This window comes from Callithrix jacchus, chromosome 22 (genome assembly GCF_049354715.1).
Source record: "Callithrix jacchus isolate 240 chromosome 22, calJac240_pri, whole genome shotgun sequence".
Lineage (NCBI taxonomy): Eukaryota > Metazoa > Chordata > Mammalia > Primates > Cebidae > Callithrix > Callithrix jacchus.
Window position 1 is genome coordinate 19,671,488 of NC_133523.1, and position 17,819 is coordinate 19,689,306.

The 17,819-nt window shown below is 42.2% G+C and overlaps 2 protein-coding genes and 1 pseudogene across 22 annotated transcripts in view; all 3 read right to left on the reverse strand.

Annotated features, from left to right (window-relative positions):
- Positions 1–17,819, reverse strand: part of LOC100408621 (uncharacterized) — a 65,827-nt gene that overhangs the window by 35,660 nt on the left and 12,348 nt on the right. For 8 of the 13 annotated variants that reach the window (XM_078362022.1, XM_078362018.1, XM_078362016.1 and 5 more), the window contains exon 1: positions 1,392–1,595. In XM_078362022.1, the coding sequence (XP_078218148.1) occupies positions 1,392–1,424 (33 nt within the window). In that variant the 5' untranslated portion in view covers positions 1,425–1,595. Of the gene's footprint in view, positions 1–1,391; positions 1,596–11,586; positions 11,730–12,562; positions 17,631–17,819 lie in introns of those variants that run through there. The other 5 variants (XM_078362013.1, XM_078362015.1, XM_078362012.1 and 2 more) reach the window with 2 other exon arrangements.
- LOC103789845 (uncharacterized) overlaps positions 937–17,819 on the reverse strand; it is a 29,231-nt gene continuing 12,348 nt past the window's right edge. For all 8 annotated transcript variants that reach the window (XM_054249747.2, XM_054249751.2, XM_054249750.2 and 5 more), the window contains 2 exons: positions 11,587–11,729; positions 937–1,476 (listed from right to left, as the gene is read on the reverse strand). The gene's annotated coding sequence lies outside the window, so the exon portion shown is untranslated. The remainder of the gene's footprint in view (positions 1,477–11,586; positions 11,730–17,819) is intronic.
- On the reverse strand, positions 4,624–11,580 carry LOC128930475 (peptidyl-prolyl cis-trans isomerase A pseudogene; annotated as a pseudogene). Its single transcript, XR_013531323.1, has one exon. The product of XR_013531323.1 is annotated as a peptidyl-prolyl cis-trans isomerase A pseudogene (transcript).

The following is a 17,819-nucleotide window of genomic DNA, read 5'->3' on the forward strand; positions in this document are numbered from 1 at the left end:
GGTCGTCCTATGGGAGAAAATAACCCAGAAGCTGATATTCCCTAGGCACTTTAGCTGACATAACCATGGTGGATATCTTGGTTTATCCCAGACGGTACTGAAACCCAGGACCAGAAAAAAACTAAAGGGTGGCTGAGGACACATCACCTCATAGAGATTCCAAAGGATAACCTGGACCCCAAACATCCTAACGAGATCTCTGTGCCTAGAGAGGATGTAAGGAGAAGAGGCACAAAGAGCTTTTACAATACAGCGTCAAGGGATTATTCTTTGCTTTCTTCTCATGGGTAATATTTACAGATAACAAATCTTTTTAAAACTCTCATTTAATGCTTTGCAAGAAGTAATTAAATAAGATATAGAAAAGTGCACTAGATAAATAGCTGATACTGTAAATTAGGGAGGACAAGCTGGCATTTGGGAATGCCAGATGAAACTGGAAATTCAGTATCTTATTGCGAGCCAGAGTGAGGCTGCAGAAATGAGGGACAGAGGTTAGACTTAAGACACTGCTTAGGACACAGGTGAAAAATGCAGCAGAAAATCAGTTTCCCATGGAGTGTGAAAATAATTAAATGGCAATTAGACTGAGGTGTGTCTTGCCCCTGGATTCGTACTTTAAAAAAAATCTAACTGAGGTGCATTTTTCAGTAAATAACTACACTGAGAGAAAATTCAGCCTTAACTATACACTGCCAATTAACCTCTGATTACATAACCAAGAAATGCTCAGCTTTATTGTACCAATTAAGAAACTCCATAACTGTACCTAACCAGTTAGTGAATTTGGTTTCCTTCATCATGCAGTTTATTTATTTGTATTTTTATTTCTGATGAATTCACAGAAACAGGCTTCAGAAGATGGGCATCGTGCAGTTTATAACGCTCTTTCCTTCAAGCCCCGTCCATGAACCACAAATGACAAACCACAGCAGGTGCTTGACAACTGTTGAATCACTATTTAATTAAATTATTTAATGTTTTTAGGGTGACTCCCAAACATTTTTAGCAGAAGAAAAGAGCTGGGAACCCCACGGACTAAAGCTCTTCACACTCATGGAACCCGCACCCGGAGTCAGGATTCTCCCCCTGACGACCCTCCTGTGGTCCCTGCACAATCGGAGAGACGCGACGCTACGGGTGAAGAGCCGCCCAGGGATGGCTCCAGACCAGAGCACAGTCACTGGGCAGGGAAGAGGCAGTACACCGGGCCCGGCTGTAAGCGCAGCCGCCATCTTATGGCTGAAGGGGACTGAGGCCGAGCTGGGCAAGAACTCCGGGTGCAGACTGTGGAGCTGACTGCGGGGAGCCCTGAGTCCCCCCACAGCCACTTCCCACCGGTTCCAACCAGCCCCTTCCCCTCTCTCGGGGGTTCGACCCTGCACTCTCACCATTTCTAGGGCTCCAGGGGGTCCCGGCGTCATAGCTGTGGAACTCCCAATACCTTCAGGTCGCAGAGCCACAGAGGCTGGGACTCTAGGAGCAGAAGACACAGAAAAGTGAAGATGAGACCCGGAGCTCCTGCAGCGGGAAACAAAGGCCGCGCCACATTCCGGAAACCTTCCGGTCCGCTCCAGCTGCGTGCGCGATTGGACGGTTCCCAGCCCAGCGTCGCTGATTGAATAACGGGTAAAACCCCGCCCTCTCAGGCCCTGAGTGACAGAAGATGAGATCAGACGCTGGACTGAGTGAAGAAAAAGTGACAGACAGCCTAGGCTGCAGCCTTTTCGGGCAGGGCTTCCTGTCTGAGCTTAGCCTGGCCCACCACAGAGTATTAAATGCCTTTAAACTGGTGTGTCAAGTCGTATGTATCTTTAAATAATATTTTACGTGGCTCTTTACAAATAGAAAGAATATAATAACAATTATTTTTAAATTTCACATTTTATGACCTTCCCGGTTTCTGGTCTTTGAGCAGGAAGGCCGAGATTTTAGAAAGGAGGCAATCCTCTGAAATAAAATGTGAGCCGCACGTGAATTTTAAACTTTGTAGTATCCAAAATTTAAAAAGAAAGAACAGGCCGGGCGCGGTGTCTAACGCCTGTAATCTCAGCACTTTGGGAGGCTGAGGTGGGCGGATTAGTAGGTCAAGGATCAAGACAATCCTGGCCAACACGTGAAAACCCGTTTCTATTTTCTTTTTTTTTAAATATATTTTTTAAAAAAGGAAGAGAAAGAAAGAACAGGTTGAATTGATTGTTACACTTTACTTAACCCAATATGTCCATCATATCATTTTAATGTGTGAGTAATATGTACTTGTTAATAAAGTATATAAATATTTGGAAGTAAATATTTGAAACTAACTCTGCATTTTACCTTTCTAGCACATCGCAGTTCGAAACAGCCTGGTTCATTTTTGTATTTTTAGTAGACAAAGTGCTAGAATTACAGGTGCCAGTCATCACGCCCGGCCATTCAAAGCTTTTTGATGTGGGTATTTTGTGCTATTCCCACTTAATGCTGCTTTAGGTACATTCCAGAGATTCTGGTACATTGCATCTTTTTTCTTACTGGTTTCAAAGACTTTGTTGATTTCTGACTTAATTTTACTTAATCTTTTTTTTTTTTTTTTGACACAGAGTTTCGCTCTTGTTACCCAGGCTAAAGTGCAATGACGCGATCTCGGCTCACGCAACCTCCGCCTCCTGGGTTCAGGCAATTCTCCTGCCTCAGCCTCCTGAGTAGCTGGGATTACAGGCACGCACCACCATGCCCAGCTAATTTTTTGTATTTTTAGTTGAGACGGGGTTTCACCATGTTGCCCAGGATGGTCTTGATCTCTTGACCTTGTGATCCACCCGCCTTGGCCTCCCAAAGTGCTGGGATTACAGGCTTCAGCCACCGTGCCTGGCCAATTTTTTTTTTTAACAGTCTCTGGAGTGCGATGGCATGATCTCAACTCACTGCAACCTCCGCCTCCCAGGTTCAAGTGGTTCTCCTGCCTCAGCGTCCTGAGTAGCTGGGACTACAGGCGCCCACCATCACACCCAGTTACTTTTTGTATTTGTAGTAGAGACGGGGTTTTACTCTCTTGGCCAGGCTGGTCTCAAACTTCTGACCTGGTTATCCACCCACCTTGGCCTCCCAAAGTGCTCAGATTACAGGCTTGTGCCACAGTGCCTGGCCCTTAATTTTACTATTTACCCAGAAGTCATTCAGCGGCATGTTGTTCAATTTCCATGTGGTTGTATAGTGTTGAGGTTTTTGTTTGCTTGTTTTTAGATGAAGTTTCACTTTTTCGCTCAGGCTGGTGTGCAGTGGTGTGATCCCAGCTCATTACAACCTCTGCCGTCCAGTTTCAAGCAATTCTTCTGCCTCAGCCTCCCAAGTACCTGGGATTAGAGCTGCCCGCCACACACCCAGCTAATTTTGTATTTTTAGTACAGACTGGATTTCACCATGTTGGCCAGGCTGGTCTCAAACTCCTGACCTTGTGATTCACTTGCCTTTGCTCCCAAAGTGCTGGGATTACAGTTGTGAGCTATCAGACCGGCGGTAGATTCTAATTTGATTGCACTGTGCTGAGAGAGATTGTTATAATTTTAGTTCTTTTGCATTTACTGAGGAGTGTTTTACTTCAATTATGCGACCACTTTCAGGCTAACTGCCATGTGGAACTTAGAAGAATGTGTGTGTCATTTTTGGCGGGAGAGTTCTGAAGATCTCTGTCAGGTCCGCTTAACCCAGAGCTGAGTTCAAGCCCTAAATATCCTTGTTCCTTTTTTTCAGAATTATCTGTCTACTATTGGCAGTGAGGTGTTAAAGTCTCCCACTGTTATTGTGTGGCAGTCTAAGTCTTTTTTTAGGTCTCTAAGAATGTGTTTTTTTAAATCTGAGTGCTCCTTGAATTGATTCTTTTAGCGTTATGTAATGGTCTTTTTGTCTTTTTTGATCTTTGTTAGTTCAAAGTCTGTTTGTCAGAAACAATGGCTGCAACCCCTGCCTTTGCTTCTGCTTTTATTTGCTTGGTAAATTTTTTTTTTTTTTTAGCCTATTTGTGTCTTTGCATGTGAGATCAGTCTTTTTTGTTTTTTTGGGGGGGGAGGAGGAAGGCAGGAAGGGAGGGAAGAAGGACGGTCGAAGGAAGGGATGAAGGAAGGAAGGAAGGGAGGAAGCGGGGAGGGAGGGAGGGAGGGAGAGAAGGGAAGGAAGGAAATCAAGCAATGAGAGAGACATTGCTGACCTGGATCTAGAGGTTTACAAGTTGATTTCTTTTTCATTGAGAGAAAGAAAGAAAAAAAATAATAAGTAAAGGAGAGGAAGAAAGAGGAAGAGAAAGAGGGAGAGTAAATGAAAATATTGCTTTATTTTGAAAAAAATTGGGTATTAATGATGGCCAATCAATGTTTCATTTAAGCTTATGGGTAGGTGTGATGTGGTATTGACAAAAATGTATATTTTGTGTATTTGAAGTGGAGCGCTCTATAAATATTTATTAAGTTTACTTGTTCCGGATCTGAGTTCGAGTCCTTGATATCCTTATTAATTTTCTGTCTCATTGAATCTAAGTCTCATATCTGGGTGTTAGGATCGTTAGCTCTTGTTGTTGCATTGATCCTTTTACCACTATATCTTTGTTGCTTTAAAATCTATTTTCTCCGATACGAGAATTGCAACTCCTGCTTTTTATTTATTTATTATTTATTTTTGCTCTCCATTTGGTTGGTAAATCTTTCTCCATCCCTTTGTTTTGAGTCTTTGTGTATCCTTGCATGTGAAACAGGTCTGGATGTAACATGCCATTGGGTTTTGGCTGTGTCTTTTGATTGGGGGATTTAGTGAATTTAAATTTAGGGTTACTGCCATTTGATGTTGACTGGCTGTTTTATCCATTCGTTGGTATAAATTCTTCTTTATGTTGGTGCTCTTTACTTTTTGGTGTATTTTTAGAAAGGCTAATACTGGTTGTTTCTTTCTGTGTGTAATGCTTCTTTCAGAAGCTCTTGTAAAGCAGGCCTGGTGGTAATAAAATCTCTGAGTTCCTGCTTGTTCATAAAAGATTTTATTTTTCCTTCAGTTGTGAAGCTTAGTTTGGCTGGATATGAAATTCTGGGCTGAAGGTTCTGTTCTTTGAGGATGTTGAATATTGGCCCCCACTCTCTTCTGGCTTGTAGGGTTTCTGCTGAGAGATCTGCTGTAAATCTGATAGGCTTGCCTTTGTGGGTAACCTGACCTTTCTCTCTGGCTGCCCTTAGTATTTTCTCCTTCGTTTCAACCCTGGTGAATCTAACGATTATGTGCCTTGGGGTTGCTCTTCTTGAGGAATATCTTTGTGGTGTTCTCTGTATTACCTGGGGTTGAATGTTGACCTGCTTTGCTAGTTTAGGAAAATTTTCCTGAATAATATCCTGAAGGGTATTTTCCAGCTTGGATTCATTCTCTCCGTAGCATTCAGGTACACCTATCAAACGTAAATTTGGTCTTTTCACATAGTCCCACATTTCTTGGAGACTTTGCTCATTCCTTTTTATCCTTTTTTCTCTAATCTTTTCTTCGCATTTTATTTCATTAAGTTGGACTTTGACCTCTGATATCCTTTCTTCTGCTTGAACAATTCGAGTGTTTAAACCTGTGCATACTTCTCAGAGTTCCTGTATTGTATTCTTCAGTTCCATTAATTCACTCATACTCCTCTCTAGGTTGTCTATTCTCAATAGGATTTCATCAAACCTTTTTTCAAAGTTCCTAGTTTCTTTACGTTGGGCTACAACATGTTCTTTTAACTCACTGAAGTTTGTTATTATCCATTCCTTGAAGAGTGATTCTGTCATCAGGATGCGCTCGTTCTCCATCGAGCCTTGTTCCATTGTTGATGTGGAACTGTGATCATCTTTAGAGGGAGAGGAGTTCTGACTTTGAGTATTCTCAGATTTTTTATGCTGGTTTCTTCCCGTCATTGTAAATTTATCCTCCTGTTGTCTTTGAAATTACGAACTTTCAGATTAGGTCTCTTGAGTGGATGTCCAGGTTGTTAGTTCCCGGGCCAGAGCAGCGGCGTTAAAACTGATGGGCTTTTCTGCCCAGGATTCTCCTGTCCGGCTTCCTTCTTGTGTCCATAGTAGGTGACTCTGCCTTCCCGGGGCTCCAAACCTCGGTCAGAAGGGGAACTGGTCCTGTTTACTCTGCGCCGAGCGCTGACGCGCCAAGGTGCCTTCGCAGCCGCTGCTGCTGCGCCGGCTCTGGTGCCCTGCTGGGGACCCGTGTGGGTCCTTCAAACCTGTTTACTCTGCTCCGAGAGCTGCCGCGCCGAGGTGCCGGCGGAACCGCTGCGCCAGCCACGAGAGTCGCGGTGGCCACCCGTGTGTTTCCGCCACTGGGGGATCTTCTGCTCCGTGAGCGACCAGAATTTGTCTGAAAGTGTGGCCTCCTCTAGTTCTCCGCGCCTTCCCTGAGAGCTGCAATCCCGGGATGTTAGCGATCGGCCATCTTGAATCGTTCTCCTTTTTTTTTTTTTTTTTTGAGACAAAGTTTCACTTTTGTTTTGCCTGGAGTGCTGGTGTGCAATGGTGTGAACTTGGCTCACCACAACCTCCACCTACTGGGTTCTAGTGATTCTCCTGCCTCGGCGTCCCAAGTAACTAGGATTACAGATATGTTCCACCACACTGGCTAATTTTGTAATTTTGGTAGAGTCTTTAACTCCCAACCTCAGGTGATCTGCCTGCCTTGGCCTCCCAAAGTGCTGGGATTACAGGTGTGAGCCACTGCACCCAGCCCACGAGATGGGTCTCTTAAATATAGTACAGCAATGAGTCTTGTATTTACCTTCCATTCTGTGTTGTTTAATTGGGGCATTTAGCCCATTTACATTTTAGGTTAATATTATTTTTGTGAATCTGATCCTGTCTTCATGGTGCTCGCTGGTTATTTTGCAGACTTGATGTTGTTTCACGGTGTCATTAGACTTTGTACTTGAGTGTGCTTTTGCAGTGGCTGGTAATTCTTTTTCTTTTCCATATTTACTTTTTTAAAAAACCTCTTTCAAGGCAGGCCTCATGGTGATGACAGATTTCTTCAGCATTTGCTTGTATGACAAGGATTTTATTTCTCGTTCACTTATAAAGCATAATTTTGTTGAATATGAAATTCCTGGTTGAAAATTATTTTCTTTAAGAATGTTGAATATTGGTCCCCAATCTCTTTATGGCTTGTAGGGCTTCTGCTTACAGATCCACTGTGTGTCTGCTGGGCTTCCCTTTGTAGGTTACCTGGTCTTTCTCTCTGGCTGTTGATATTATTTTTTCCTGCATTTCAACCTTGAAGAACCTGATGATTATGTATGTGTGTTGGGTTTGATTTTCTCATGAAAATCATTTTCTCATGTATTTTCTGAATTTGAATGTTGGTCTGTCTGTATGGTTAAGTTGCAAAACTTCTTCCGGATGATACTCTGAAATGAGTTTTCCAATGTCATTCCATTATCTTAATCTCTTTAAGATACCCTGGTCATAGTTTTGGTCATTTTACATAATCCCATAGTTATTGGAAATTTTATTTTTTAATTCTTATTTAATCTTGTCTGCCCTGTCTTATTTCACCAAGCTATTCTTCAAGCTCTGAAGAATCGAGGAAGCTCAATACTTGTAATATTATTACAAAATGTTTTCATCATCTAATATAGTAAGATATCATACATTTATAAATCTTAATTTTTTTTTTTTTTGAGACGGAGTTTCGCTCTTGTTACCCAGGCTGAAGTGCAATGGCGCAATCTCGGCTCACTGCAACCTCCACCTCCTGGGTTCAGGCAATTCTCCTCCCTAAGCCTCCTGAGCAGCTGGGACTACAAGCACACGCCACCATGCCCAGCTAATTTTTTGTATTTTTAGTTGAGACGGGGTTTCACCATGTTGACCAGGATGGTCTCGATTTCTTGATCTCGTGATCCACCTGCCTCAGCCTCCCAAAGTGCTGGGATTACAGGCGTGAGCCACCATTCCCAGCCAAATTTAATAAATCTTAAAATACTTTAAACATGCTAGAGTTCTTCAAAACTAAAAAAAATCAGCAAAATAACTAAACCAATCAAATTGGCTTTTTTTTAAGTGTTTTTTTTTTTTTTTTTTTTTTTTTAAAGATGGGGTTTCACCATGATGGCCAGGCTGCTCTTGAACTGCTGACCTCAGGAGATCCACCCACCTCAGCCGCCCAAAGTGCTAGGATTATAGGTTTGAGCCACCGCGCCCATCCTTAAATGTAAAGTTTAAGGCTAATTGTACGCATAATACAACGAGACCCTTACTTATATTAATACATTTACAGTATGACATGAGATTTGGGTGGGGATACAGAGTCAAACCACATCATTCTACTTCTGGCCCTCACAAAACTCATGTCCTAGTCACATCTGTTTTTCTTTTTTTTTGTTGTTATTTTGTCATTATTTCATAATCATAAACTTAACTCTGCAATCCAGCTAGGCATGGACGGGAACAAGGAAAACATGGAACCCAAAGGGAACTGCAGCGAGAGCACAGATTTTAGGATACTGAGAGCAAATGGGGTGGAGGGTGCTGTCCTGAGCTACAGAAGGAATGGTCTGGTGGTTAAGATAAAACACAAGCCAAACTTATTAAAGTTGTCCACAGTCAGCAATGGTGATCTTCTTGCTGGTCTTGCCCTTCCTGGACCCAAAGCGCTCCATGGCCTCCACAATATTCATGCCTCCTTTCACCTTGCCAAGGACCACATGCTTGCCATCCAACCACTCAGTCTTGACAGTGCAGATGAAAAACTGGGAACCGTTTGTGTTGGATCCAGCATTTGCCATGGACAAGATGCCAGGACCTGTATGCTTTAGGATGAAGTTCTCATCATCAAATTTCTCACCGTAGCTGGACTTGCCACACCAATGCCATTATGGCGTGTGAAGTCACCACCCTGACACATAAACCCTGGAATAATTCTGTGAAAGCAGGAACCCTTATAACCAAATCCTTTCTCTCCAGTGCTCAGAGCACGAAAGTTTTCTGCTGCCTTTGGAAACTTGTCTGCAAATAGCTCGAAGGAGACGCGGCCCAAGGGCTCGCCGTCGAAGGCAATGTCGAAGAACACAGTGGGGTTGACCATGGCTGATACTACAAGGCTCCAGGAGGCAGCGGCGTCTGCAAAGCCTCTTTTTTTCTTTTTTTGAGACGGAGTGTCGCTCTTGTTACCCAGGCTGGAGTGCGATGGCGTGATCTCGGCTCACCGCAGCCTCCCACTCCTGGGTTCAAGCAGTTCGCCTCCCTCAGCCTCACGAGTAGCTGAGACTACAGGCACGTGCCACCATGCCCAGCTAATTTCTGTATTTTTAGTAGAGATGGGGGTTCACATTGTTAATGGAGACAAGGATGGTCTCCATCTCTTGACCTCATGATCCACCCGCCTCAGCCTCCAGAAGTGCCGGGATTACAGGCTTGAGCCAACACGCCCAGCCCCTTTTATTTTCTTAAAGAGTCTCGCTCTGTTGCCCAGGCTAAAGTGCAATGGCGTCACCTCGGCTCTCCACCATCTCTGCCTCCCAGTTTCAACCTATTCTCCTGTCGCAGCCTCCCGAGTAGCTGGGATTACAGGCACCCACCACCATGCCCAGCTAATATTTTGTATTTTTACTAGAAACAGGGTATCACCATGTTGGCCAGGCTGGTCTCGAACTCCTGACCTCAAGTGATCCATTTGCCAGGGCCTTCCAAAATGCTGAGATTGCAGGCGTGAGCCACAGAACCCGGCCTGGCCCCCTAATTTTTAACACATTTCAGCATAAACTTAAAAGTCCAGCCAAAAGTCTTATCTGAGACAAGGCGAGTATTTTCCACCTATAAGCTTGTAAAATAAAATGTGAGTTAGTCTAAATAATGGAAAAATAGCCATATAGATGTAGTATTTTTATATCTCATTGGAATCAATATCGATATGAAACAGATTCTGGTAAATTAAGATGTATATTGTCCAGGCACAGTGGCCCATGCCAATAATCCCAGCACTTTGGGAGGCCCAGGTGGATGGATCACTGAGGTCAAGAGTTTGAGAACTGTCTTGCAAATATGGTGAAATCCCATCTCTACTAAAAATAAAAAAATTCGTGCCTGTTATCCGAGCACTTTGGGAGGGGTGGCAGGCAAATCACGAGATCGGGAGTTCGAGACCATCCTGACCAACATGGTGAAACCCCATCTCTACTAAAAATACAAAAATTAGCCAAGTGTGGTGGTGTGCCTGTAATCCCAGCTATTCAGGAGGCTAATGCATGAGAATTGCTTGAACCTGGGAGGCGGAGTACAAAAATTAGCCAGGTGTGGTGGCAGGTGCTGTAATCCCAGTTACTGGGAAAGTTGAGGCAGGAAAATCACATGAAACCAGGAGGTGGAAGTTGCAGTGAGCCGAGATTGTGCCACTGCATTTCAACAAAGGCAACAAGTGCAGTGGGGAAAAAAACGTATATTATAAGGCCTAGACAAAATAAGAAAGTTACTACAAAAGCATGAACAATCAGTATAGAAAGTTAAATATTACATGGAAAGTATTGAATGTTAAAAGAAAGCACTTGGGCCGGGCACGGTGGCTCACGCCTGTAATCCCAGCACTTTGAGAGGCTGAGGCGGGTGGATCACACAGTGAAGAGATTGAGACCATCCTGGTCAACATGGTGAAACCCCGTCTCTACTAAAAATACAAAAAATTATCTGGGCGTGGTGGCGCATGCCTATAATCCCAGCTACTCAGGAGGCTGAGGCAGGAGAATTGCCTGAACCGGGGAGGCGGAGGTTGCAGTGATCCAAGATTGCGCCATTGCACTCCAGCCTGGGTAACAAGAGCGAAACTCCATCTCAAAAAAAAAAAAAAAAAAGAGGCCGGGCGCGGTGGCTCAAGCCTGTAATCCCAGCACTTTGGGAGACCGAGGCGGGTGAATCACAAGGTCAACAGATCGAGACCATCCTGGTCAACATGGTGAAACCCCGTCTCTACTAAAAATACAAAAAATTAGCTGGGCATGGTGGCGCATGCCTGTAATCCCAGCTACTCAGGAGGCTAAGGCAGGAGAATTGCTTGAACCCAGGAGGCGGAGGTTGTGGTGAGCCGAGATCGCGGCATTGCACTCCAGCCTGGATAACAAGAGCGAAACTCCGTCTCAAAAAAAAAAAAAAAAAGAAAGCACTTAAGAAAGACTAGGCCAGGCACGGTGGTTCACGCTTATAATCTCTGCACTTTGGGAGGCCAAGGCAGGTGGATCCCGAGATCAGGAGTTCAAGACCAGCCTGGCCAATATGGTGAAACCCTATCTCTACGGAAGATACAAAAATTAGCCGGGCATGGTGGCAGGCACCGGTAATCCAGCTACTCAGGAGGCTGAGGCAGAGAATTGCTTGAACCCAGAAGGTGGAGGTTGCAGTCGGCTGAGATCCAGCCACTGCACTCCAGCCTGGGTGACAAAAGGAGACTCTGTTTCAGAAAAAAAAAAGAAAAGAAGAGCCAGATATGGTGGCTTACACCTGTAATCCCAGCACTTTGAGGCCAACACGCGTGGGTCACGACTTCAGCACTTTGAGACCAGCCTGGCCAACATAGCGAAACCCCATCTCTACGAAAACTACAAAAAATTACCTGTCCGTGGTCAAGGGTGCCTGTAATCCCAGATACTCTGGAGACTGAGGCAGGAGAATCGCTTCAACACGAGAGGTGGATGTTGCAGTGAGCAGAGATTGCACCATTTACCCTCCAGCACAGGTGACAGTGCAAGACTCCATCTGAAAAAATATAAATTAATTAAAATATAAATGGTTGGGTGTGGCAGCTCACGTCTGTAATTCCAGCACGTTGGGAGGCAGAGGCAGGTAAATTACCTGAGATCGGGAGTTTGAGACCAGCCTGACCAACATTGAGAAACCCCATCTCTACTAAAAGTACAAAATATTAACTGGGCATGGTGGCACATGCCTGTAATCCCAGCTGCTCTGGAGGCAGAGGCACAAGAATCACTTACACCTGGGAGGTGGAGATTGCAGTGATACCTTGTTTCTACAAAAATTAGCCAGGTGTAGTGGTGGGTGTCTGTAGTCTCAGCTACTTGGGAGGCTGAGGCCAATCATTAGAACCCAGGAAGCAGAGATTGCAATGAGCCGAGATGACGCCACTGCGCCCCAGCCTAAACAACAGACCAACAATTCATCTCACACAACAACAACAAAACAAATTAAACTTTCAAAATATAAAAGCACCATCAAAAAGTCATACCTTTTATTTTATTTTATTTTATTTTGAGATGGAGTTTCACTGTTGTTACCCAGACTGGAGTGCAATGGCACGATCTCGGCTCACTGTAACCTCCGCATCCTGGGTTCAAGCAATTCTCCTGCCTCAGCCTCTGGAGTAGCTGAGACTGCAGGCTTGCACCACCATGCCCAGCTAATTTTTGTATTTTTAGTAGAGACAGGGTTTCACCTTGTTGACCTAGTTGGTCTCGATCTCTTGACCTCGTGATCCATCTGCCTCGGCCTCCCAAAGTGCTGGGATTATAGGCGTGAGCCACCGTGCCCGGCCAAGTCATAGCATTTTTATACATTAATAACTATCTTCAGACCTTGCACGGTGGCTCACGCCTGTGATACCAGCACTTTGGGAGGCTGACGTGGGCAGATCATGAGGTTAGGAGTTCAGGACCAGACTGGCCAATAGGGTGAATCCCCATAACTTCTAACAGTACAAAAATTAGCTGAGTGGGTGGCAGGCAGCTGTGGTCCCATGTACTCAGGAGATGAGGCAGAAGAATTTTTAACCCAGGTGGAGGAGGTTACACTGAGCTGACATAGTGCCACTGCACTGCAGCCTGGGTAAGAGTGAGACTCAGTCTCAAAAGAAAAAAACAAAGTTAAACAAAAACAAACAAAAAACAAAAATCTTTCTCCAAATAAAATTAAAAAACAATTTGATTTACAATGACTATAGTTTGATATAAATTTAACCAAAGTTTAAATTTATATCATTTTATTAAATTTTATTAAATTTAACACTTTATATCCTACTGTAAAGAACATAATAGAAATTTAAAAATCCATAAATGGGGCCAGGCACGGTGGCTCACGCCTATAATCATAGCACTTTGGGAGGCAGAGACAGGTGGATCACAAGGTCAAGAGATCAAAACCATTGTGGTCAACATGGTGAAACCCCATCTCTACTAAAAATACAAAAATTAGCTGGGCATGGTGGCGCATGCCTGTAGTCTCAGCTACTCGGGAGGCTGAGGCAGGGGAATTGCTTGAACCCAGGAGGCGGAGGTTGCGGTGAGCTGAGATCTTGCCATTGTACTCCAGCCTGGGGAACAAGAGCGAAACTCCGTCTCAAAAAAAAACAAAAAAAAACCAAAAAAAAAACATAAATGGAATATTATTCATTAACTGGCATTATTAATAAATATTTGTATTACACAAAATTTTCTATAGGTTTAATGCAACTTCTGTCAAAATACCAGTAACATACTTCATAGAAATTTTTAAAAAGTATATCTAAAATTCATATGGTACTGCAAAGGACACTGAATAGCCGAAGCAATCAAGACAAAAGAAGTGGAGGTATCACCCTACCTGACTTTGAAATATACTATAAAGCTATGGTAACCGAAACAGTATGGTACTTCAATAAAAAGAGAAACCTAGGTCCATGGAGCAGAAGAAAAAAAAGAACAGAAATATATCCATGTATTTACAGCTAACTGATTTTAAATATAGGTGACTTTTTAAAACAGAAAGAACAGTATTTTCATTAAATGATCTTAAAAAAACTTTATATTCACATGCAGACAAAATAAAATGAGACCCTCTTCTCACACCATATGTAAAAATAAACTAAAAATAAATTAGCGACTTTAAGGCCTGAAACTCTGAAACTACTATTATCAAAAATTACAGTGAATGCTCTATAAGATTGATCTGGGCAGCAAGTTTTTTGATTTAACCTAAATATCCCAGGACACAAAAGTAAGTATAAGTCACCTCACTTCAAATTAAAAAGCTGATATGCAGAATCTGATACAATCAACAGAAGGTGACAACTAAAAAACTGACAAAAATATTTGCAAATTATACATGTGATGAGGGGTTAACATCAAAAAAATATAAAAAAACTCAAATGACAATACAATTAAAAAACTAATTACTAAAAATAAGCGATAGCTGAAATAAGTTATTTTTCAAGACAACACATACATATGTCCAACAGATATGTTTGAAAATGCTCAATGTCAGCCGGGCACAGTGGCTTAAGCCTGTAATCCCAGCACTTTGGGAGGCTGAGGCAGGTGGATCACAAGGTCAAGATATCGAGACCATCCTGGTCAACATGGTGAAACCCTGTCTCTACTAAAATCAGAAAAAATTAGCTGGGCATGGTGGCGTGTGCCTGTAATCCCAGCTACTCAGGAGGCTGAGGCAGGAGAATTGCCTGAACCCAGGAGGGGGAGGTTGCGGTGAGCCGAGATTGTGCCATTGCACTCCAGCCTGGGTAACAAGAGCAAAACTCCATCTCAAAAAAAAAAAAAAAAAGAAAATGCTCAATGTCAATTATTATCACAAAAAGGGAAGCCAAAATATAAAAACTATGAGATATCGACTCATTCCTGTTAGAATGACTCTCATTAAAAAATAAAAAGTGTTGGCAAAAATGTGAAGAAAAGGGAATCCTTGGAGACTTTGGTTTGAATGTAAATGAGGACAGCCATTATGAAAAACAAAATAGAGATTTCCCAAAAAACTTAACTACCATGTAATACAGCAATTGCACTACTGGATATATATACAAAACAAATAATATCAGAATGAAGAAATGTTTGCACTTCTGTTGTTTGCAGTACCTTTCACAATAGTCAAAATATAGAATAAACAGTTTAACATCTAATATGTAAATGAAGACAAGGCGGTAGGTATACACAATGGAATACTATTTATTATTTTGGTTTGTTTGTTTGTTTGAGACAGAGTCTCTCTCCATGACCAGGCACCAGGCTGGAGTGCAGTCGTGTGATCTTGGCTGACTGCAACCTCCACCTCCTGGGTTCAAGCAATTCTCCTGCCTCAGCCTCCCCCAAGTAGCTGGGACCACGTGTCAAGGTATTTAGAATGGAGGGTTGAAAGAATGTCTGTCAAATAATACATAATTACAGTCGAATAGGACAAATAATTTCAAGAGATTTATTATACACCATGGTGACTACAATTCATAATAATGTATTTGGATTTTTGAAAGTAAATTTAAATGATTAAAAACAGAAGAAAAATTTAACCTGGCCAAGAGTGGTAGCTCATGCCTGTAATCCAAGCACTTTGGAGGCCAAGTCAGGCAAATCACCTGAGGTCGGGAGTTCAAGACCAGCTTGACCAACATGGTGAAACCCCGTCTTTTTTTTTTTTTTTTTGAAACGGAGTTTCGCTCATTACCCAGGCTGAAGTGCAATGGCGCAATCTTGGCTCACCGCAACCTCCGCCTCCTGGGTTCAGGCAATTCTCCTGCCTCAGCCTCCTGAGTAGCTGGGACTACAGGCTGCGCCACCAGCCCAGCTAATTTTTTGTATTTTTAGTACAGACGGGGTTTCACCATGTTGATCAGGATGGTCTCGATCTCTTGACCTCGTGATCCACGCGCATCAGCCTCCAAAAGTGCTGAAACTACAGGCGTGAGCCACTGCACCCAGCAATCCCATCTTAAAAAAAAAAAAATTTAACCTACAGAAATAATATTCTTTAACTTATTTGCAGTTGAAAGCCACTGGCAAAAAAAATTACTAGGGACGGTAATCCGTTATGTATATTGTTACGATCTTTTAGAAATGCCCTTGGATAAGGTGGAAGAGGTTAAAGTTTGTGGCATAATAACGCTTCATTGAATGCACAATAGTGTTTAACATGTAAAAATTTTGAATTAAAGCATTAACTTTATTTAAAATTTTTTAATGTACTGCATTTCATTATATAAAAGTAGTTAATATACTAATTTAATTTTAAACATGTTGTCTTCATATGACAATGCACAATATTACTCTGAACATCTCCGTCATGCATTACTCAATATTATGTTAACTTTTAAGAGCCTCTCCACTCAGATTTTCATCCTGCATTTTACATTTTAATGTCTTTACTTTCATATAGAAAAGATCATAAATAATGCCCACCTAATAAAAAAGAATTTGTCTAGAGGCCCAGGTGGGTGGATTACAAGGTCAGGAGTTTGAGACCAGCTTGTCCAACATGATAAAACCACATCTCTTAAAAATACAAAAATTAGTTGGGTGTGGTGGCAGGTGCCTGTAATCCCAGTTAATTGGGAGACTGAGACAGGAAAATTGCCTGAATCCAGGAGGTGGAGGTTGCAGTGAGCTGAGTCGTGCCACTGCACTCCAGCAACTCTGTCTTAAAAAAAAAAGCCAGATGCAGTGGCTCACACCTGTAATTCCAGCACTTTGGGAAGCTGAGGTGGATGGATCACGAGGTCAGGAGTTCAAGATCAGTCTGTCCAACATAGTGAAACCCCATCTCTACTTAAAATACAAAACATAGCTGGGTGCCATGGTGTACATCTGTGATCCCAGCAACTCAGAGTCTGAGGCAAGACAATTGCTTGAACACAGAGGCAGAGGATGCAGTGAACCAAGATTGCGTCACTGCACTCCAGCCTGGGAGAATGAGCAAAACTCCCTCATAAGAAAAAAACAAACAAAAACAAAAAAGAATGTCTCCTATCTTTGATGCAGCAACAATTGATCCATGCTTTCATGTGTGAGTCCAACAGAAATGAATAAACAGAATAATTTCAGGATTGAATGACATTATTATTCACTTCTCAAAAAATCTGTAATTTTTTTAAGAAATATACTTTGAATGTAATAACTGCCAAAAAACGTTCTGATTCTCTTAAAGTTTTATACAAAAAATTTTTCTACCAACTTTAGTTTTAGATTTTCTATACTCTGATTTAGGATGTCTGATGTGTCAGTACCTTATATATTTCTACCATAAATACTCTGATATTTGCATAGACTTAATTATGTATTAATTTAACTTATACTGCAACTGCATAAATATCTTCTAGTATAAACTGTTATTTTCTAAGATGTAGGTTTTGAAAAAGTGTTTTTCCAAATCTATTACATCTGCACATCTTTTCTTCAATATAAATCCCCTGATGCAGAACAAAGTTTGAGCAACTATCTCAGAGTTTTTCTCTAGAACAAAATGTCTATAATAAAATCTATGATACCAGTAAAGAGGTATAACTCTCTTTATATTTGTAATGTTCATCTTCAAAATAAATACTCTTCACTATGAAAGCTTGTATTTTCTGAAAAATCTTGACAGAAATTGCACTTATAATCCTTTTATTAAGTACGAATTCTCTGGCGTTAAGATGTGAGGAAATAAGACATGAGTAAGATATGAAAATGGATTTTTCAGTCTTTATATAATTTATCTCAAGTATAAACGCTTTCTTGTACAATAAGGTGTGAGCATTGGTTACAAGTTTTGCCACATTGTTCAAACGTGTAGGCCTTTTTTATAGTATAAATTATCCTTGTTTTTTTTTTGTTTGTGTTGTTTTTTTGAGACGGAGTTCGCTGTTGTCATCCAGACTGGAATGCAATGCCGTGATCTCGGCTCACCGCAACCTCCGCCTCCTGGGTTGACGCAATTCTCCTGCCTCAGCTTCCTGAGTAGCTGGGACTACAGGTGTGCACCACCATGCCCAGCTAATTTTTGTATTTTTAGTGGAGACGGGGTTTCACCATGTTGACCAGGATGGTCTCGATCTCTTGACCTAGTGACCCACCCGCCTCCGCCTCCCAAAGTGCT